Genomic DNA, 22,834 nt, shown 5'->3' with positions numbered 1-22,834 from the left:
AATTGAAAATAATTAATGCGTTTAACCATATCTATTTTAGGTTATTCTTTCAAATCCTATTGCGAAAGTCTTATTACCAAAACCAAAACCTACAACACCAAATCTTACTTTCATTTATTACTAAATTTGATTATTATCAAGTGATACAATAATGTGACTTTTTCTTACAAAGAATTCAAGAAGTGTCTCATAAGCCTTCCCATGAGAATTTTTCATAGTGTTGAAATGTTTCGACTTCCTCGTGTAAGAAATTTGCTAACTCAAATCCAACATTAATCATGTTTCTCATGTTTTTCTTCATCTCTCTTATATCAAGTTTATAACTTCTCAAATGAGAATTGTCAATACTAAAGTGTGGACGTTCGGTAACCAATCTACTACCTTCTAAATAAGTTTTAAGCATTGCAAAACGGATGATCGTTCTTGCTTTTTTCAAACTTATCTTCAATTTTTTCTTAATGTTCACAATTTGGAAGTCATCGACATTAACAACTTGTTTCACTCTCTCTCTATCATAAAATAGGTTAAACAATCCATCATGTGCAACATTTGCACCATATCCATCATTAAAAACATCACTGTGTACCAACTTTCCAGAACCACGTCTTGTGCTCATAATGTTTTTCACATGTCAATGCTCTGTGGTTATGTGCCAAATGGTTCACATGTTTTGGAACCAACACCACTGGAATTATAAAAGGATTTGAGTTATGAAGAACCAGTTGTTATTCTTGATTGGAGAGATAAAACTCTTTGAAACAAGTTAATTCTGGTAAAAGTTATGTGGAGAAACCACAAGATAGAAGAAGCTACTTGGGAGATGAAAGAAAACATCAATATCCATATCTTTTTTACTAGTTGAGTTGTTGAAATTCCAGGATGAAATTTTCTTAAGGGGTTAGATTGTCATGACTTGTACCTTAAATAAATGTATTTTATTCCCGAAAAGTGTGAAACGATGAAAATGCCCCTGGCGAGGTTTATATTGAATAATTATGGATCATTGAGTTTGGTGTGCAATTCTTGTGTTTTCTCATTTTGTACAATTAGTATTCATTCTCATAATTGCATAAGCGAAGATGGATTTGAAAATGAACTTATGACAAATAAGTTGGGATTTTTAGTATGTGATGACCAAAATTGTAATTTTGCCATGCAAAAATTTGAGTGGTTGAAGACCCAACTCGGTCTACCATCTTTCTTTTTCTCCCTCATTCTCTCCCCAGCTCTCTGCAACTCTGTCTACTCTTTCCCTTACCGAAGGCAACCACCCACACTGTTATTAATCTCACCCAAATTCCAACTTCAAAACCAGCAATTTAAGAATCAGAGTGTCCTGAGGACCATAATAGAGGTCTTACATTTGCGATCTAGTGATGGGAGAGTGGAGAACAAGAGACTTTGAAACCACTAACGTTTTTCGATGAAGTCCAAGGTGAAAATCGACGAACTAGCCGTCGATTGAGCTCAAGTTAGTTCTAAATTGATTCTAGGTATCATTTTCAATATGTGCATGTTGAAATTGAGCTGACAATCAAGGTTTTAAAGTCTGTTCTTCGCCTGTGTATTTTTCTAGAATCCAGCAGGGAACTCTGGCTAGTTTCTATCAAGTTCGAGGAGGATTTCAACCCAAACTATCCTAAATTGTGTTTGGGTAAGTAGTTTAGGTGTTTTTGTGAAGTTTGGTTGAGAAATTCGAGCTAAAACCAAGTTCTATTCTTAATCTAGAAAATCTAGCTTCTAATAGGACTATGCCTTCTTGACACCCACCTGGATATTTTTTGGAATTATCTTTTCAATCCCCTCGTTAATCAAAACTCAATTTCTATTTGGTCTCGACTTTTGTGCCTTGAACTAGGACTATGAACCTAGTGTTTTTTATACACTTCATTTATTCTTATCTGATTAACCACCAGTTTTGATTCATGTAAGTTGAATCTTATCAAACATGTCCTGATCCTTAATAATTTTAATTCAACCAGGACTCGATTGGGCTATGTCTAAGTTTGATCCCTTAGCAATCCTACTTCCATTAGGACTTGATCGAATCAATGTTTTCTGAGCTGAGAGCCAACTGGCATGAGGAATCATTATTGGGTTGAGAACCATGACCTTCCAGCTCGAGTTATCTCTTGGCCTAGTTTCTATATTTCAAGCCCAAACACTATTAATCTCCTAGAAAGGAAAACAATCAAGGTCCCAATTGTGAGCAAGGAATGATGAGGAGAGGCAACATCTTAGAGGCTTTTGTTGAGTGTGGCAAACATGAGTGATCTAACCGTTTGACAAATGTAATAGATTGAGGGGGCGTTTGTTGCATCGGACTATTACGGACTGAACTAGCTTCAGGGACTAAGTTGGATTGGCTTGGTTTGAACTAAGCAGGATAAGAATAATGAAGTGTTTGGTGTAGTGAGGGAATAAACTATGGACTCAAAATATTTTTAGAACCTGAATTTTTTTTTTATCATTTTTAATTTACTTTTACCTTAAAAAACAAAAAACAACTAATATTTGTTATAAAATATCATATTGTAGTTATTTAATTTTTAAAAACCGAATTATGTTTCAGGTTTGCAAATCCTCTCAACCTTTATTTTAATCAGAAGAATAGACCAACTTTTTTATTGCAAATCCTCTGCCTCTTCACTTCCATCTTCTGCACCTCCTGCCTCTTCACTTCCTCTCACAAAATCAATTGCAAATCTTAAAATCAAAACATAGAGCAACAAAGAGATTGAAGGAGGTGGGCTACATGTGTGATTGGCTCAAAGGTGGAGGATAAGGGTTGGATTTGGTTTGGGTTTTCTGGGTGCATGTGTGATTGAAACAACCATGATCATCCCACTGCATATTTTTTTTTTTGGGTAAAGTACAAAAAACTACCTCAACTATTGGTGTCATGACACTTTCATACCTCATCTTTTAAAATTAACAATGTCATACCTCATATTACGAATTTGTGCCAATGCTATACCTTCTGTTAGTCTACTGTTAATTTGTCAGTTAAATGCTGACGTGGCTGGATCCAGACCCCACTTTCTATTAAAAAATTAAAAAAAATTAAAAAATTAAAAAATTAAAAAAAAAATCATTTAATATTTTTAAATATTAAAATAATAAAGAAAAGTTAAAACAAAAAAAATCAAAAAAATCAAAACCTTTCATCCCACCCACCCCCCTCCCCCCTTCTCTCTCTCCCCATCTTCTTCTTCCCTGCGTGATTTAACCAAAAAAATAAAAAAAAAAAATTTGAAAACCCATCAACCCCCAACCCCCTGAAGAAGAACAAGAACAAGAAGAAGAATGTCACATCCCGACCCGGGGCGGATCACTTCCCGGGCCCGCTTCTACTACCGTAGCACGATATTGTCCGCTTTGGGCTTACCATTCCCTCACGGTTTTGTTTTTGGGAACTCACGAGCAACTTCCCAGAGCGTCACCCATCATGGGATTGCTCTAGCCCCCTTCTCGCTTAACTTCGGAGTTCCTACGGAACCCGAAGCCAGTGAGCTCCCAAAAGGCCTCACGCTAGGTAGGGATGGGAATATACATTTAAGGATCACTCCCCTGGGCGATGTGGGATGTCACAAAGAAGGAAGGAGGAGGAGGAGGAGGAGGAGAAGAAGAAGAAGAAGAAGAAGAAGAAAACATAGAAAAAAAACCCAGATCCCGTTCGCCGATTTCGCGAGGGATGGGTGCGGAGGGTGGATGCGTGGGTAAGACGAACTGGGATTTTTTTTTCTAGGTTGCAGGTAGGGGCTCGGACGGGGGAGAAGAGGGGGTGGGGGGGTGGTGATGGGGGAGAAGAAAGAAGGACGCGAGGGGGAGGGTGGGAAGGGATGAAGTTTTTTTTTTTTTTTTTTTTTTCTTCTTCTTCTTCTTCTTTTGATTTCTGGGTTGCAGGCTTGCAGCAAGGGGTTGTGGGGGATGGGGGAGAAGAAAGAAGGATGTGGGGTGGGGGGTTGGGAAGGGATGAAGTTTTTTTTTTTTTTTTACCTTTTCCTTTTCTTCTTTTGTTTTTTGGGTTGCAGGCTTGCAGCATGGGTGGGTGGGGGGGGGGATGGGGGAGAAGAAAGAAGGACACCGGGGGGGGGGGCGGGGAAGGGTGGGAAGGGATGAAGTTTTTTTATTTTTCTTTTTCTTCTTTTGTTTTCTGGGTTGTAGGCTTGCAGCAAGGGGATGGATGGATGGAGGGAAAGGGTTGTTTTATTTTGTTTTTTGTTTTTTGTTTTTTGTTTTACTTTTCTTTATTATTTTAATATTTAAAAAATATTAAATGATTTTTTTTTTTAGTTTTTAATAGTATTTTATTAATTTTTTTAATAGAAAGTGGGCCCTGAATCAAGCCACGTCAGCATTTAACTGAGAAATTCACGCCAAGCTAACGGAAGGTATAACATTGGCACAAATTCGTAAGATGAGGTATGAAAGTGTCGTGACACCAACGGTTGAGGTAGTTTTTTGTACTTTACCCTTTTTTTTTTTTTTGGATTTCTTGGGTTTTCTGAGTTTTCTAAGTTCGAATTTTGGCATTTTCTGGGTTATCTGGGTTTGAATTTTGGGAGTTGGTTCTGGTTTTGAATAGGGAACCGCTGCAAATTTTTTGCATTTTTTTTTTAATTTTGCGAGATCTGGGTTTGAAAAGGGGATAGAAACTGGTGTGAGGAACGAAGCAGGGAGAGTTGAAGCGAGCAGATTTGGCTTAGCAGTCCGGCCAATTTCGGGGGGCCTCGCTAAGACCCTTCAACGAAGCTTTTTGTCCGACTTAGTCTTGGCGAGTCTCATTAGACGTAGTCCTGGCGTGAAACAAACACGAGATTAAGCCAAGATATAATCTAGTCTAGTCCAAAGAAGTTCAGTGAAGCCAAACAAAGGACCCTAAAAGTATAAACTAGAGCAATAAGGTTTTTTTTTTTTTTTTTTTTGTAAAAACTATAGCTGTAAGTTAATTGTAGCAAACATCAACTTATATGTGGACACCAAATGTTAGGTTCTTAATACAGTGGTGGCCCCCACCCACCCAATCAACCTGCTAATCTTACCCTCAACAAAACCTCGACGCATACCCAAACACTCTTAAGCCCTTACGTGTCGGACACTCACTCTCACCGCTACTCATCCTTGGCCACGTCTCCACATGCCCTCTTCCCCTCCTCTACCGTGGACGTCAAACCGGCCTCAGAACACAAAACGACAACCGAAATTGGCAAGCCAGTCCCCCAACTACATGTCGTAAGCCTAAAGGACATGAGCCTCCCCCGCTCGCTCCCCGCCACGTGTCAGCGCGTTCCCGGGAACCCTGGAACCTTCCACGCTAACACGTGCGTACATCGAGCGATCGTAGCCGTAGCATGCTCGGCCGCTGCCACTTGGAGATGGGGACACGTGTCGTGGAAGTATCGGCCCCGAAAGGATTATTTAATCTTATCCAGAGGGAGCTACGAAGCAAGCTCTTTCGTTCTATAAATGCAGGAGCTTCACGAGCCTCCCTTTTCCCACACAAAATTTTCAAATCCCAAAAACAACGATCCGAAAATTCAAAATTCAGAAAAGCTTCCTGACTGGAAAGAGAATTTGAATCTTCAAAAGGAAAAGGCAGAGGCGAAAAATTCATAAACTTTCTGTAAAAAATTTGAACTTTTGAATTCAATTTTATTTTTTTTCTCACGTTTGGGCTTAATTTCTGTTTGGCTACAAAGAAAATGGCGTTGAGCATGACGCACCAGATCAGCGCGCTCTCCGGGACTCCGATTAGGTCGACCGACGCCACCTCATCATCCGTGGAATCGGTCAGCGCGTCGCCAATGTGGAAGTCTCCGGCGGCGGGTCTGACTTGCAAAATTCAGAAGCCGGAAGGGGTTGACAGGCTGTCGCCGCCGTTGAGTCCGTGCAGATCGCCGGTTCTCGGGGCGAGCCGGCCGGATCTGTCCATGGCGTGCAGGGCGTTCGCGGCGGAGGCGGAATCGCCGGTTCTGGAGCACCAGGTGAGGGGTCCGCACTATAAGGGGACGGGAGTGCCGGTTTACGTGATGATGCCGTTGGACAGCGTGACGATGCACAACTCGGTGAATCGGAAGAAGGCGATGAACGCGAGTCTGCAGGCGCTTAAGAGTGCTGGGGTGGAGGGTGTGATGATGGACGTGTGGTGGGGGTTGGTGGAGAGGGACGCGCCAGGCGCGTACAATTGGGGCGGGTACGCTGAGCTTCTCGAGATGGCGAGGAAGCACGGTCTCAAAGTACAGGCTGTGATGTCGTTTCATCAGTGTGGCGGGAACGTTGGTGACTCCGTTACGTGAGTCTCCTTCTCTCTCTTACTTCATTTCCATCTTTCATTTTTTCACGTTTTTCTCGCTTGGTTTTTTATATTCACTTTCACGTGCGATGGTGGAGCGTTGGTGCACGCTCCTTGTGTGAACAGAAAGTAAATTTTTGTAAGAGAATTATTATCTGAACTCTATAAATCTTATTTTGCATTTTAAATTTTCTATAATTTGAAAAAAAGAATTACGTAGAATGAATTGTTTTTTAAATTTCAGTGTCATAATTTAAGTAGTTGTAAAATTTATTTTTCTAAGTTTATAAGCAATTTAATTTATACTTGATGTGCCGGCTTAGCTCGCGGTGCGTTGAAAAATCTCTTGGGTTTTGTGGTTTTAATAAATTACAAGATTTGTTTTATATTCTTCCTGAAATTTTAGCAGCTCGAAAATTGTGTCCTGTTTTCGATTTTTATTGACATTGAACTTGAAATTACATTGTTACATGGAATTCTGGAAATTGATGGCTGAATTGTGTGTTTTTCTCGAATACAGCATTCCTTTACCCAAATGGGTTGTGGAGGAGGTCGATAAAGATCCAGACCTTGCATACACTGATCAGTGGGGAAAGAGGAATTGCGAGTATTTATCGCTTGGCGCTGATACCCTGCCGGTCCTCAAGGGCCGCACGCCAGTCCAGTGCTACGCGGACTTCATGCGTGCCTTCAGAGACAACTTCAAACACCTCCTTGGTGAAACCGTTGTGGTAACACTTGAGGCTCTTTTACTCTGAATAGTTGAATTTTGAAATTTCTGAGTTGGCTGTGATGATGAAAAAACTTGGTATTACATGTACCAACATTAACGGACAAAAATGAACCCCATGCCTCTATTATTTTTGCTGCATTTTGAATCTTGAAGTTGACTCTCATGTGTACGAGGATGATACATAAAGTCGCTATAAATCCAACCAAAAAGGAAAATAAGTGAAACCCAATAGATAATGAATATGTTCTCTTTTTTTTTTTTTGTAATGACAAGTACATGGGTCTTCAACGGTGTTGAATCTTTAGTTAGAACCTGCTCATACATGCCTTGCTTGTTAAGCTAAATTGTTTCAAAATTCTCCTCAGGAAATCCAAGTCGGAATGGGTCCAGCGGGTGAGCTGCGCTACCCTTCTTATCCAGAATCGAATGGGACATGGCAATTTCCAGGAATTGGCGCCTTCCAATGTTTTGACAAGGTATCTACTTCATCTCTCTCTCCTCTCTGCCAGTAGCTTCTAGTTTTATAGACCGCAACTAATATATGATAAAACATTATGCAGTATATGCTCAGCAGCTTGAAAGCTGCTGCTGAAGCTGCGGGTAAGCCAGAATGGGGTAGCACAGGCCCCACTGATGCAGGTCACTATAACAACTGGCCGGAAGATACCCCATTTTTCAGAAAAGAAGGTGGAGGCTGGAACACTGCTTATGGTGAATTCTTCCTCGGCTGGTACTCGCAGATGCTCTTGGACCATGGTGAGAGGATACTTACCTCAGCTAAGTCTATCTTCGAGGAGGCCGGTGTGAAGATCTCAGTAAAGGTTGCAGGTATCCACTGGCACTACGGGACCCGGTCCCATGCCCCCGAGCTTACAGCAGGGTATTACAACACACGATTCAGAGATGGTTACATTCCTATTGCGCAAATGCTAGCACGCCATGGTGCCATCTTCAATTTCACTTGCGTTGAGATGCGCGACCACGAGCAGCCACAGGAAGCTCAATGTTTACCAGAGAAGCTTGTTAGTCAAGTGGCTATGGCCACACAGAAAGTAAACGTACCACTTGCCGGTGAAAATGCCCTGCCAAGGTACGACGATTACGCTCACGAGCAGATCTTGGAAGCATCATCTTTGAACGTTGAGGGCAACACCCAAGGCAACCAGATGTGCGCGTTCACATACTTGAGGATGAACCCGCACCTGTTCCAGCCCGACAACTGGAGGCGTTTTGTGGCGTTTGTGAAGAAAATGAAGGAAAAGGGTAGCCGCAAGTGCAGGGAAGAGGTGGAGAGGGAAGCAGAACATTTCGTGCACGTTTCAACACCTTTGGTGCAGGAGGCTGCTGTTGCTCTGATGCACTAAGAAATTCAGGATAAGGCTATTAGCTAGCTCGCTTCTACCGCAGTCGAAACTAGCGATGATTCCTAAAATGCACGTTCGTTTACAAGGTACAAACATAACGGCAAGAACAGTTGCTGCTCCATTCCCTGGTTAATTTCTCCGTAGCTGATCAATCCAAGTTGTGGCTATGGAAAATGAGTAGGGGTGTGGCGTGTGTGTACCATAAGATTTGGGGGGTAAATGTAGCGATTGTTGTATCAATACCCCCAAAGAACCATATCTATCCTCTTGATTCAACATGATCTTACCCAATTCATATATAGTTTCCTCTTTCCTGTACAAGTGTTGAAACGTACAATGCCAATGGTCAAATAAGATGTTACACTCTTCCATCTATAGCTATTGAATATTACAACTGTCAGAACTTGATTGTCTTTAATTTCCTGTAGTTGCTCACTGGGTTCGATTAAGTTTTTCTTTTATGTTGTCTGTCACGAATATTCATCATTTCTAATCCTACCATTTCAAGGACTGAAATGAATCAATTTTGTTCACGTCTAATCTTTAATCATTTAATTAGACATAAATTGTCATTTCTCACCCCCCTTAAAATTATGAAGTTCTGAATTCGAGTCCAATCCGATCCAATTTATCATGGTTTTCAAGTCATATTATTGAGGGCAAATTGTTCATGACGCAAGTCCAACTGTTCCACTTCAGAAACATGTTTTCATTTGTAATTCAAATTCTGGAATCCTCGCCTTGCTTGAATACTCATATTTGGGGAAGGTCTCTCAGTACTGACCGGCAAGGACCGTAAATGTTGAAAACTTGAAAGGCAACTTTTTACTTCCTCTGGAAAACCTGCTATAACACGTGACAAATCACGTGTATTGGTCGCGGGTCTCTAGAAGCTCCTTCAAGTTGTAGCCACAGAGAGTTGTATGGTCCAAATTACAACGTTTTATTTCATAATAATTTTGTCCATTTTACAATCACGGATGTTCAAAATATTTCACACAACTCAAGTCACCTTCAAATGACTCAAATTCTTGCTTATTCTTAAACTCGGAACCTTCGCATATTATCAATTAATTTTATGGTAAAATTTAACCTTCGTCAATAAATACTGTTCAATTAAAGCATAACCACGTGTTATACGTTATATGTATGCTTCAAATTTTGTAGCACAATATTATGTTTTAATTATAAGTAATGCTAGTCCAAATTTACAAATTAAATTTACAAACCAAATGATATGTCACCAATAAGAAATAAACTCGTTAATCAACATTTAGATAATAATTCAGTTATCAACTTCTATGTCATTTCATTTATACATGTAATCTACAAATTTGGTCTATCTAGCATTTCCCTTTTAATTATACATACCCGTCACAATATGAAAGTCATCACTCGAGTTTTTCTCGCCCCCAAACCAAGTGCTTGGTGGTGCTTAGTCCTCTCCCTTCAAAGGACCATGTCAAAATTTGTCGATGGCATACAAATTGTCACTCAATGCCCATTTCAAGAGCAGAAAAACACGCTGCAGAAAGACTCGCTCCCAAATCCATGTGTCACTCACTCCTATTTGGAGCCATAATTTAGTATATATAACCTTTACAATCCTAGTTTTAACATAAATCAATAAACGTTTACATTAAGAAAACCCCAAGTTACACACACAAGTATTCTCAATAGTCCTATAATTTTCTTGAGAGGAGATGTCTAGCATGCAGCAACCATTCAACGCAGGCCAATCCCAAGGCCAGGGCCAGGTATGAAATTTATGTTTCCGATTCAAGCACGGTTGACGGCACTGCTATTTCCGCCCACTTGTCATATTTTCCTGCTCATCAACTAGTGAAAATGTTCGGAAACAAATGAATATAAGGTGAGTGGGGAAACAAGACAAGTGCGTGGGTGCAGTAACACTCTTTGAGTATAGAATATAATTTATTAGATAATGGTCAGACCATTGTACTCCGAAATTTGTGAAACAATGCCATATATTACTGTTGTTGTTGGTGCAGGCTAAGGCAGAAGAGTGGATGCAGTCCACACAGGAAACAGCACATCAAGCTAGGAACGCGACTTCTGATGCAGCTCAATCAGCCAAGGAGTCTGCCCAGCATGGAAAGGACCAAAGTGCTGGATTTCTTCAGCAGGTTAACTATATATTTCTTTATGAAGATATGACTTTATCGTCTAAAACTTAATTTTCTCTACATAAAATCAGACATAAGTTTTTTTCTTGAATAAAACTCATTGACTAGATTCCACATCAGCAAATTCATTAATTATGTTTGACTTCACACATTAAAAAAATTCAGATGCCTAAAATACCCCTATTTGATATATATATATTTTTAATGTTTATAAACCCTATTTGAATGTTTGATGTACATAAATAATGACATGCGAATGGATGGTAAGGGAGAATTAATGATTTTACAAAAAAAAAAAAACATTAATGTTATAAATTCTATATAATAACATAAAACATGTCTAATATATGTTATTATACATGCTTAATTAAGTCAATAAAATGATATTTTACATATTAATGTAGGTAAATTATTTCTCTATCTTTCTCTCTCTCTCTCACACACATATATATATATATATATATATATATATATATATATGCATGAAAATTTTGAGCGATGCTTTAGGGACTAAACTAATTAAGTTTAGAGGATCACATATTATGTAATGGGTAAAGTTCACTTGTTACATTGATTAATTACTGTACTCAGTCGTCAATAAACGCGTAATTAAGTTATCTAGTAATCAGCTAATGTGGTCAAAAGATTGTCGAGTAATTTTCAACTGTACACGGACTATAATACAAACAAGTGGGATCTCCTTTCGGTATATTTTTGTATGCAATAATGAATGATCATCATGTATGCTTGGATTTAGTCAATATATAAACCTTGTAAACTTCTGATAGACCTATTCTCAATTGTTACAGACTGGAGAGCAAGTGATGAACATGGCACACGGTGCTATGGACAGCGTGAAGAACACACTCGGAATGAATGAAAAGAAATGAAGAAGATATATACCAGCAGCAGCCACATCTTCCTGTTATGATGTGTGAAGATGTTTTATTAACTAATTAGCATCTACGATGGAGTTAGGGTTTTGTTAATTAGGAGCATTCCTTGCTCTTAATTCCTTATCATTCCGGACACTCAAGTTAATTTGTCTGTTAGAGTCAGACTGAGAAGTCTTCGAAAGAAGGCTCCTGCCATCAGTTGTAATAAACTCTACAGATATATTCTTTAGTTTGTTTTCCATTTTTCTTTCACATTACAGCAGTCAATGTAATAAAAGCTAAATACTACTGCAATAGTGCCATATTGCCATGCAATGCAAACAAAGTTGGTTTCTTTAATTACCTTTGTTAATTAATCTCCATCATATATCTGTTAGGTATTACATCCAATTAACGTTGATCACTTTGTGTAATAGGTAACACACACACACACACACACACATACTACTAGGTCCCTTTTAAATCCTCTAAACTGATTGTTCAATTAGCTGTAATAAATTTTCCAGTGTCTCCCTCATGACCTTATTATCTTGAACAACGTCATCATTGTCCACCAAGGTCTCATGTTCAACAAGGTTCCAACCATCTTCAACAACGGCAAAGCTCTTCACCTGGCTTAGCCATACGACAGACCATGACCAACCTCAACTTCGTCATGATACCGAGATATATTTCCCACGCTAGAGAGTTTTTAAGCGAGATGTCTGGCCATCGTCAACAACAGCAGCAGCAGCAAGAAAATTCACCGGGCGCTTTGGTGTAACAATATCTGGTTCTGAAACAAAGAAACTCCAAAAGTCTAAGCAAACCTCAAAAAATTGGGTTTCATCCACGTATGAGAACTTTATAAGATATTCAAGACCAATCACATGGGATGATTCAAGCACCCAACGTGATGACTTGTAAAACAAGTGAGAAACAGTGCCAAATTGTTAACGATTTCCACGATGTCTAGATTTGTATGATCCAAGTACAAGGGACGGGTACTCCGTAACCACCCGATGACCGCATTATACATCTTAACACGCACCCCATTCGGTGGTGATACAATATTAGAAGCAAGTGCTACGATGACAACCTCTGTGAAACATTGAAGGGTGAAATTCTGGTATGCATGAGCAGGCAAAAGATGCACAAGGATATCAACCAAACGGTCAATTTGGTAGAGGTGAAAGCATGAGAGGAAAGCATGCAACGTGGAAAACTTTGCAGGTATAACCTCGGGCTCTTGATGATTCTATTGTTGTGAATGTTCGCATAAATAAAAAAAGAGATTACTATAACTTCTCAATGTCACTACACCCTCTTTGCACTTCGTATTTGAGTAATATTCTTGCCTTAAAAGGTTCAAAATGTCCATACAATTAACACACAAATGGGATTCAGAATAATGTCTTTCTCTCACCATGCAAACGACTCATGTTTCAAATTCTAAAACAATATAGTGTTGTGTACAATTAGAGGCCTCTTGGTCATGAGGTAGATTAAAAATGCAGTTAGTCCTATAACTTTCAAGGCCTCTTCATGGGCTAACGTGATATGAAAATTTGATATTGATTGTGTGGCTTTGGCTTCTCCTAAGTTGATGTTTTTGTGTTTCAAAACGATAAAACGACAATCAATTGCACAATTTGGTCTAAACTAAAACTATATTTAAGTGTGGTTATACGTCGGTTTAGAAACAAATCTCACATATAATGCTAGCATGTCATCAATTTAACAAAATATTAGACATTCAAATGGACAAAATGCCATCACTTACTAGATTTTTTAAGATTTTCAATAAATAAAAAATAAATTTGATTTTTTTATTCAAAAATTAAACAAATTTGATTGAGACATCCATAACTGTCAAAGGGTAACGACAGTAACGGTAAAGCTTAGCTCCTTCTCAGAGCTTCCGCTCCCCTCCACTAACTACACGAAGAACCGAGCACATACTCATCTGCAAAAATCTCCAAACCTCTACAAAAACCTCCTCCATTTCTCCACAAAATTACATATCTGCCGCCACCACCCTCTCTCTTCCACTCTGCAACTCAGCCATGGCGTCTCTGCAAACCCACCATTACCATCTTCAACTCCACCGCCGCTGCGTCTCCTCTCTCACTGCCCCCAAACTCCGCAACCTTCGATTCCCCAATCTTTCTCTGCGCTTCCCGGCTTCATTGCCAGGGAAAGTTAGGGTTTTTACTCTCAGAGGAAATGGGAGGGGCAAGGATGGAATTTACTCGTTTTGCTGCGTTTGCAGAGCTGGCGCTGAGATTGAAAAGGTGGATGGTGAGGAAGGAAGTGAAAGGCCTCCTTTTGATATTAATTTGGCAGTGGTTCTTGCAGGTTTTGCTTTCGAGGCCTACTCGAGCCCTCCTGTAAGTGTTTATCAATTACAGTTTCCACTTTTTGCTCCTTGGGTCATGATAAATTGTTTGTTTTCTGAGAAAATTGAAGAAAATTGAGGAAAAGGATAGGAATAGGAATTTAGCTGTTAAGTGTGAGGAAATTAAAAAATTGGAAAAAAGTAAGTTAACAGCATCACATTTTTTTATTTTATATTTATCTTGCATTAATTGGTTAGTGAAATGAAAGGTTTAAGTTTCGTATCATCGGCCTTGTTGGGATTCTGATGGTGGATTACCTTGAGCGGTTTAGTTTCAAATTCATCCGGTTTGTTGGAATTGTTTTGTTCAGGATAATGTTGGAAGGCATGAAGTTGATGCTGCAGATTGTAAGACAGTGTATCTTTCAGAGTATGCATTCACTTCACTTTTAAAGACATAGAAATATAATTTTTCGATCTGTTGTAGATATAGACGTATCCAACTCCGATAAAATGATGTTAATTTATATTTGCATGTCAGTGATTCATATCTAAGTCGTACTGATTCATGTTTCTAGGTGCCAGTAACACATTAGCTGATAAACTGGTTACTTTTATGACAAAATATGCTTTTAATGAACGCAGGTCATTTATACGTGAGATCTATGATGGTGAATTATCTGTTAAACTGAAAAAAGGTCTCGAGTTACCAGCCATGGATCCATGGGTTTGTTATGTTTCAACCCTTTTTGCATTCAATATTACAGTGATCAATTTATACGACAATGTTCTATAATCTTGTATACTTCATGTTTCCTATTTTTTCCTGTTTTCCTTTTCTTTTGCTGATCTATTTTGACCTTTTCGTATGCTTCTAGGGAACAAGTGATCCATATGTAATTATGACATTAGATGGTCAAGTCGTAAAAAGCAAGGTTAAATGGGGGTAAGTTTGATACTATAATGTTTAATTTTAAAAGGCCAGAGTTTGCTTAACATATACATATCACCAGGATCCATAAAATTTCATGAGCATTTGCTTTAATTCAACTCATAAGTTTGATTTTGTTATATTGTTTTTACGAATAATGTGGGGGCAGGACCAAAGAGCCAACATGGAACGAGGACTTCAGTTTTAATATCAAGCTGCCTCCTTCCAAAAATCTTCAGGTGAACATGTCTTCTCACTAAAATGTATATTTGTTTACTTAGTGCATAAAGCTCTTGCTTATTATTTCATTTCTTTTCATCTCTCTGTGTTTGAAGATAAATTTTAACTGTTTGTGCTGAAAGGATATTTCCTTTTTCCGGCCAGTTAGCTACAATATTAATGATACACAGTTGTTGATACAAAGTTGTTTAACTATTTACTCTTGAAGCTGAAGATCTTTTCTTAAGGACTTAACATTCTTGGCATGTTAGCTCTTGATCATATTCTTTTCTCTAATTTCCTCATATCTGGCATCAATTTTTAGGTTGCAGCTTGGGATGCAAACCTTGTAAGTCCACATAAACGAATGGGGAATGCGAGCATCAGTCTAGAAGACCTTTGTGATGGTAAATTTCAAGTCCATCATTTACATGGTATTCGTGTTTTAAAATGATGGATCATTATCTTGCCAGATTATTGGGTTGGTTTTATTAGTTCATTCAGTAATTAAGGTATTATGTTTGTAGTACTATTAGTATAGGCCCTAGAGGATGATTCGGTGGCTACTAAAAATAGGGAAATGTCATTGTATTTTAGTTTATCATGATTCCATTAGGACTGTTAATGTTTATAGATGAGGCTATATTTTTTTCCCTTGTCAAAATGATCAAATATCATATATGTATTTTTCTAGGAAATTTGCATGAAGTACTGGTGGAATTGGAAGGAATGGGAGGCGGTGGAAAAGTACTTTTAGAGGTAAGTATCTCTGGTGAAATAAAATTGTGATATAGGTAGATGCTTCCAGAGAGAAAGAGGCATTGCCTTGTTTCCTGTTGTGAGAATGCCCCTTACTTTGGTTTAGGATATCATGTATAACAAAAAAACCACATGTTCTGACTTCTGTGTAAGGCTGTTATAGCTCGCCCCTTATGGACACACACACACACACACACACACACACACACACACACACACACCCACCCACCCACACCCACACCATACAATACAAGTGTAAGCCATGAAAAAGTTCCCTTCACTGAAAATCTTGTTCTAAAACAATCCCGGAGGTGCCTCAGGATTTCTGGAAGGAATGAGATTGTTCTACTTCTGGAATGCCTTACTTTGGTCTCCTTTTCCATGGCTGTTTTCTAATCTCTCACATTCTAGGGAAATACAACTGGAGTAACCATTTCCTTTAAGAGAAAAAACATGAAAATTTGAAGAAAAAAAGAAGAAAGAGAATCACCACAGCAATTGTGTGGTACATACTCCTTGTAGTTGTCAGTTCTTTCAGTGACTTAAGTTGACACTTAATACACTGTTTTAAGTACTTTGCTGTCATTATTGAAGTCCTAATATTTCTCTGCTAGTAATGAAAGTTTTTGTAAATTGTTTGTGTTTGGTTCTTGCAAAATTCTTTCATATAATGCTGTTGTTCTAATTTGTATTTGCTGTGATGGTCTTAGTGGACCTGCTTTATAGTTTTACATTGAAATTCTGTTTTGGTGTACTGTTCTATTTGAGTTGTAACTGCTAGTATTGAACTTTCAGGTCAACTATAAAACTTTTGATGAAATTGATGAGGCAAAAAAGTGGTGGAGTAGGGTCCCCTTTGTTTCCGACTTTCTCCGTAAAAATGGTTTTGAACCTGCTATGAAAAAAATGTTTGCTGGCTCGGACACTGTGCAAGCACGTCAATTTGTGGAATATGCTTTTGGGCAGCTAAAGTCATTCAATAATGCAAACCTTATGAAGAATTTAATTGCAAGCGGTGATGTGAATGACACAAAAGGCACTGGGAAATCTAATTCTGCTGGTGTGTCAGATGTGACTTCCCAGATGGGTAGCGTAGCAGAAAGTTTTTTAGATAATGCAGGCTTCAATGCAAGCAGCAATGTAGACGAGTCCAGCATAGATAATGGTGGTGTGGAGAATGGACATACCCCTGAACCACTGAAAGAACTTGGTGAAGAAACACAATCAGATAAGAATTTCTGGAAGAAATTTGCCAATGAAATCAATCAAAATGTTGCTGAGAAATTTGGTCTGCCAGTTCCAGAGAAATTAAAGTGGGATGGGTTTGATATATTAAACAGATTTGGTTTGCAGTTACGAGAGATAGCAGAAGCATCTTATATTGAATCAGGGCTTGCAACTCCAGAAGGCTTAGATGTTGATAAGGATAAAACAACTAGCCCACTTTCCATTAGCATGATTCAGTCTTCACTTCCAGATATTAAGAAAGCAACAAGGGATCTATTAAAGCAAACTGATTCTGTTTTAGGAACATTTGTGGTTCTAACTGCTGCAGTATCTGAATCAAATGCGGTAGGAACGAGTGAAACTAAAGTAGAGGATAGTAGCAATGTAGAAGATGATGCCTTGACTGATCCCACAACCAAGGAGATTGCTAGCGCACGGGCTGCAGAGGAGATGAAAGAACTCTTTTCTAGTGCAGAAAGTGCCATGGAGGCTTGGGCGATGCTTGCTACTTCTTTGGGACACCCAAGTTTCATAAAGTCTGAGTTTGAGAAACTATGTTTCTTAGATAATGCAACAACAGACACACAGGTAAGGACTTTTCCCTCTGAAAGTATTATAGTTGATCTCTCTAAATCTGAAGAATCATGACACCTACATGTGGCACTGGCAAGATGCTGTCAATAAACTGTGAGATATATATTGTGGATAATTACATTATAGGAAACTGCAGGTGGCAATTTGGCGTGATTCTGCTCGGAAAAGACTAGTTATTGCTTTCAGGGGAACAGAACAGGCAGGTTATATATATTTTTTGTTCTATAATGGAGTTTGGCTATGTATCTTCTGGTTCTAAATGCCTGGACTCTAATTGTTGCAGTCAAGATGGAAGGACTTGCGAACAGATCTGATGGTAGCTCCTACTGGGTAATATCTATTTACTTATCAAGTTATAATCGGTTTGTTTATTTAATTGACATTAGTGATTTGTGATCATCCTTCCTAATTTTCTTTGGAGTCATAATGCATGTAACTATGTAAGTAGATTTTTAAAACCAGGCAAGGTCAACCAATTTCTTGAATGGTCTGGGTTCCTGTTCAGATTAGCAGAAAAAACCATCCCATCCGTATTAGTAGAGGTCCTACAGGAAATCTTGTTATGCTTAACCACCCACTTGGAAGTTGGACCAATCTTGAATTTTTTTGGTGGACAAACCTTTGAGCTAGTTATTGATAAGAAAACCCTTTGAACTAGTTGTGCTTGAGGAAAACCGGCAAGTTATTCTTTGAAAGAAAAGTATGTATTGAAAGTCAAATTTTGGATTCAAACCACAGGTCTGTACGTTAGATGGCAACACTTGATTGATGCTACCGATCACTTATATTTTATTAACCATTATATTATGTTATGGTCCAACCACAGTCAGAGTGGTGACCCATGACCCAGTCACTTTAGCTGGGTTGCCAAACGGTCCAGGTTTAAACAATCTCTTATGCACTAAGTTTCTGAGTACTTGTTTATTATATTGTCTCACTTAATGTTCCACAGTTTTAGATATGCCCCATTAAGTTAAGTTTTATAGTTTCTTACAAATGTTGGATTTTATACCTTTATAGGCTAAATCCAGAAAGAATAGGCGGAGACTTCAAACAAGAAGTTCAAGTAAGGAAAATCTATTCTTTTGTGGGTGAAATGAACGGATTATTGACGAAACACTGTCTCTATGCATTTACTGATGGTGACTAGATAAATTCAGGTTCATAGTGGTTTCTTAAGGGCATATGATTCAGTCAGGATAAGGATCGTCTCTCTCATGAAATTGGCAATTGGTTATTTGTAAGTTCAAACTTTTTTTAGATTTATTTTTCTTATTTAATTTAGCTTGTTTCCTAATTGCATACAAGTCAAGTAGTATAGGACAGTCAATATCTAAAAGAATCACACAGATTTGCTTCAGTTTGATTAATCTAAGTAAGATGTTAATTGTTTATTAATAAGCACTGAAGTCATTTCGAAGATAAAATCCTTGGAACCTTTAGGCTAAGTTATAAGTTAGATGTTAGTTTAGGGTATCGTTTGTTAAAAAAAAAACAGGTTAGATGTTATTTATTTATCAATTTTTATTCTACTTTCTCCTTGAGATTTCCAAAGCACGAGTTTTCTTTATTTGTGGATTGGCAAGTATGAGAGTTCACTTCGTTTTGACAGTGATGATATTGCTGAGCCGCTGGACAAATGGCATGTTTATATAACGGGTCATAGTCTAGGTGGTGCATTGTCGACCCTCCTGGCTCTTGAACTTTCCTCAAGTCAGCTAGTAAAGTGAGTTCTTATTTTCTATGCAGTGAATTCATTATACTTTTTGTTGGAATTTGTAAGTGGAAGTATCTATTCGTCTATGCAAAAGAGCATGTCTGTACATGATCACTTTTAACCATAGATTATGTTGGACTCTGATCATAACTTGTACTAATCCAGTTTTCTCTTATGTCTGTAAGTTGTGCTTGTTTTATTCATCCTGTTATACGTTTGAAGATTTCTTAGTTTAAAATGTGTAATCCATCAATTTCAAGCACATGCTTGGGACTTTTTTGATGAAAATAAACAAAATAGAAGTACAGTATTTGATGATAGTTGTTAGAGACTGATGTCTCGTGCCACTGATGTTGTCGTACTTTCACACAAGCAAACTGCCATAGTGCATCTCTATGTTATATTGGAAGATGCATTACACCACTATCTAACATTAATTCAATTAAGTTAATTCTATGGTAATAGACCTTTATTTTTTTTTATCTTTTTCTTTTATTAGGCGTGGACTGATTTCTGTGACGATGTATAACTTCGGATCTCCTAGGGTTGGTAACAAAGTATTTGCCGAAATTTATAACAAGGTAAGCATTGGAATTGGGATTTCCTAGTTGTTTCCAGCATGTGCTTTTAATTCTTCATTGAAGTATTTGGGTAAATGCCCTCAGCTTTCTTTTTCCACGGCTCCATTTTCATTTCTGCTGCAGTCATCTCTGGTTGCAACTTGGAACAACTCATCTTCTATTCCTAGTATAAAATGTAGCTGCTAGTCTTGGTAGAGTCAAGCAGAAAATAATTTTAAAATATAGGATTGTTATAAAGGAATTTATTCATTAGCAGCAAATTTCCCAACCCACTCTCTGTCATTCTAAATGTTGGATGATATAATTACCATATATATGCGTGCGTGTGTGCATGTGCGTGTGCGTGTGTGTTCATGTGCGTGCGTGTATTATTATTAGAGTTTTATGATAGTTCGATTTGACTACTTTGGACTTGTATTTAGAGGAATCATGAAGTCAGATCCACGTTGTAATAATTTCCCTCATGAAATTAAAATAATAATCGAGCGTGTGAACACACACACCCACGCATATATACATTTTGTACGCTACATGTGTATTTTTCTGGTGAATATTTATTCTGCATACAAAACTTACCCTTGCAGAAAGTCAAAGATAGCTGGAGAGTTGTAAACCACAGAGACATCATCCCTACAATCCCCCGCCTGATGGGATACTGCCATGTAGCTCAACCTGTTTACCTAGCAACAGGAGACCTAAGAAATGCCTTGGTGGGTAATTCATTTTGTTATCTAGGAAAGTTTTCCATTTACTCTCCAACCGCACTTATAGTTAATTCATAGATGTATTATTTGTGGATAGAATAAATGATGCCCTTGCAATATCTAGGAGACTATGATGTCGGCAGTAACAAGCTAAATATTTCCAAGCTAAATGATATGTTCCTCTAGAAACTTGTGATATCAGATTTATAACTCTCGTGCTTTAGGATGCAGAATTGTCTCTCTCTGATTAGGTTCCAAGACTTGTCGTCATTTAAAGTTTACTTCGAAAGCTGTTTGAAATGTTTTTGGGGTGCTTGCTTGTGTGAATAATGAATATAGTACATTTTTACTTAAATCTGAGCTAATAATTCCATCCAGGGAAATATGGAGCTCTCTGAAGATGGTTACCAAGCTGATGTGATTGGGGAGTACACACCAGATGTACTTGTCGGTGAATTCGTACGTTCCTCGTCATTCAATCTTTTTCATTTTGCTAGTACGCTTGCTTATGGATTTCTAATGTCAGATTCGTATGTCCATTCATAAATCCAATCTTCAGATATGCTGCATATTCATAATTTTATATCATTGATTTCAATTATATATTAAGAAATTAACAAAAGAACCATTCATAAGATAAAATTCCTCAAGAAATTAAAATGAATCAGGCTTGGCGTGTTCATAATGTTAGTAACAACCAAGCTGTTCATAATGACTTTCGTGTTGCAGATAAAACCAATGAAAATAACCAGAAAAAACTGTTGTCTTGATAGGTCACTAGATCTCATCGGGAGTTATCGATGTCCTTACTTTTCTTAAAGTAAGGACTCTATCTTGGAATGCATCCCTCAATATGCTCTCATGATCTAATAATCTATTTTTATGTCTCCTTTCAGTGACCATCCTTGCAAAATATTAGCTTAGATTGAAGGAGATATAAAAAATGAATCCGTTGGATTATGAAATCACATTCCCCAAGAATTAATGTTTTCCTTAATTTTCTTCAAAAGAGAGTATCTTGTGTCAAGTTGAGTTATTGGTAATGTTTTTAATTGATGAGAAATATGGACAATGCACGAGTTTTGTATCCGATGCAAACGTGCTTAGTACATGAAATGTGTGTCACCGCTGCAGCGGCTGCATCGAGGTCAAGTGGGACTGAATTTGTTATTAAGATTTTGGTATAAAGCGTGCTCCAGTTTGTTTATCATCTTTAAGCTTTCCATTGTTCAAAGTTCATTTTTAATGACAGTATATTTATCTTCAGACGAGGCTTGGCTTTCTGAATTTTATCAGAAGTTTGACTAAGTTTTTGTTTTTCCTACAGATGAAGGGTGAGAAGGAGCTTATCGAGAAAATATTACAGACCGAAATAAACATATTCCGTTCAGTCAGAGATGGGACTGCACTTATGCAGCACATGGAGGATTTTTACTACATCACATTACTAGAGGTACATTCATCTGATTGAGTTCATATACAATATTTCTTCAGTAGTCATATTTCGGGGGTATTTTTTGGTGTTTGCAGGCTTTTTGTAATTGCGACACATATTGCCATTGTAACTATCTATTTGTTGTAATATCTCCCTCTCAATGTCAGTTGTTAACCTCGTCTTTCTTTCCAGAATGTGAGATCGAATTACCAAGTTGCAGCAAGGGCGCTGTCCGAAGAACAAGTGAATGCGAAAGTTAGCTGAAGACCAGACTAGACCATGCCAAAGTAAAGAGGCATCCGGGCAGCAACTAGTCGCTTCTGGCGGAACTTCTATAAGATCGACCACTACGTGGAGTGTGCGACGCTTAAGCATGCCTTTCGTCGAATGTATCAATTTTTAATTACCAATACTTTCAGGTATTGTACCTACAACATACCAACATTCGTCAGGTACCATAAATTTATCCAAAGCTTTACATTCTATACATGTTTATAAAGATCAGCAGCCATTTGTAACTCAAAAGTTTTAGTTTACTTCTAATATCAAGAGTCTCCTTTTTGTTTTGGGTCAAACAATACCAACAAATAGGTCAAGTTTCAAAAGTTTCCCAATTCTGAAATGTTAACTGTTAGAAACACATTCAAAAGCTTAAGTTATCATAAACTGGGTCGATAATGTACATCAAACTTACACCAATTCCTTTCTCGCATCAATTTTGCACGTTGAGAGGCATAGCAATAGAGTAAGAGAGACAACATATAAGTGCAGTGCAGCACCACCCTACACATTGCAAACCACTAAAGAAATTGCAAACTTGCTCAAAAAAAAAAAAAAAAAAGAAATTGCAAACGAGATTTTAGAGGTCATGACCTTTTACAAAGAAGACTCTGATGCTGTGTTTAGACAGCTAGA

General features: G+C 38.0%; 3 protein-coding genes across 3 annotated transcripts; all 3 read left to right on the top strand.

Annotated features, from left to right (window-relative positions):
- Positions 1-5,445: 5,445 nt before the first annotated feature.
- Positions 5,446-8,795, top strand: LOC137737039 (beta-amylase 1, chloroplastic). Its single transcript, XM_068476388.2, has 4 exons — positions 5,446-6,295; positions 6,816-7,026; positions 7,394-7,504; positions 7,589-8,795. The coding sequence occupies exons 1-4, from the start codon at positions 5,706-5,708 to the stop codon at positions 8,390-8,392; spliced, it is 1,716 nt and encodes a 571-aa protein (XP_068332489.2). The 5' UTR covers positions 5,446-5,705; the 3' UTR covers positions 8,393-8,795.
- Positions 8,796-9,993: 1,198 nt separating this feature from the next.
- LOC137736482 (late embryogenesis abundant protein 1) lies at positions 9,994-11,774 on the top strand. The gene is made up of 3 exons (XM_068475746.2): positions 9,994-10,149; positions 10,405-10,539; positions 11,349-11,774. Exons 1-3 carry the CDS (start codon positions 10,096-10,098, stop codon positions 11,427-11,429), a joined length of 270 nt encoding a protein of 89 aa, XP_068331847.1. The 5' UTR covers positions 9,994-10,095; the 3' UTR covers positions 11,430-11,774.
- A 1,505-nt stretch (positions 11,775-13,279) lies between these two features.
- On the top strand, positions 13,280-22,494 carry LOC137737239 (putative triglyceride lipase). The gene is made up of 18 exons (XM_068476666.2): positions 13,280-13,804; positions 14,124-14,182; positions 14,398-14,479; positions 14,631-14,698; positions 14,853-14,922; positions 15,228-15,309; positions 15,597-15,661; positions 16,457-17,476; positions 17,619-17,681; positions 17,766-17,812; positions 18,503-18,548; positions 18,643-18,722; positions 19,095-19,208; positions 19,699-19,780; positions 20,365-20,490; positions 20,863-20,943; positions 21,812-21,937; positions 22,112-22,494. The coding sequence occupies exons 1-18, from the start codon at positions 13,481-13,483 to the stop codon at positions 22,181-22,183; spliced, it is 2,607 nt and encodes an 868-aa protein (XP_068332767.2). The 5' UTR covers positions 13,280-13,480; the 3' UTR covers positions 22,184-22,494.
- The last annotated feature ends 340 nt before the right edge of the window (positions 22,495-22,834 follow it).

This window comes from Pyrus communis, chromosome 13, assembly GCF_041283825.1.
Source record: "Pyrus communis isolate YQ-2024b chromosome 13, ASM4128382v1, whole genome shotgun sequence".
Lineage (NCBI taxonomy): Eukaryota > Viridiplantae > Streptophyta > Magnoliopsida > Rosales > Rosaceae > Pyrus > Pyrus communis.
Note: the sequence above shows the minus strand (reverse complement) of the source record. Positions and strands in the feature narration are given on the sequence as shown.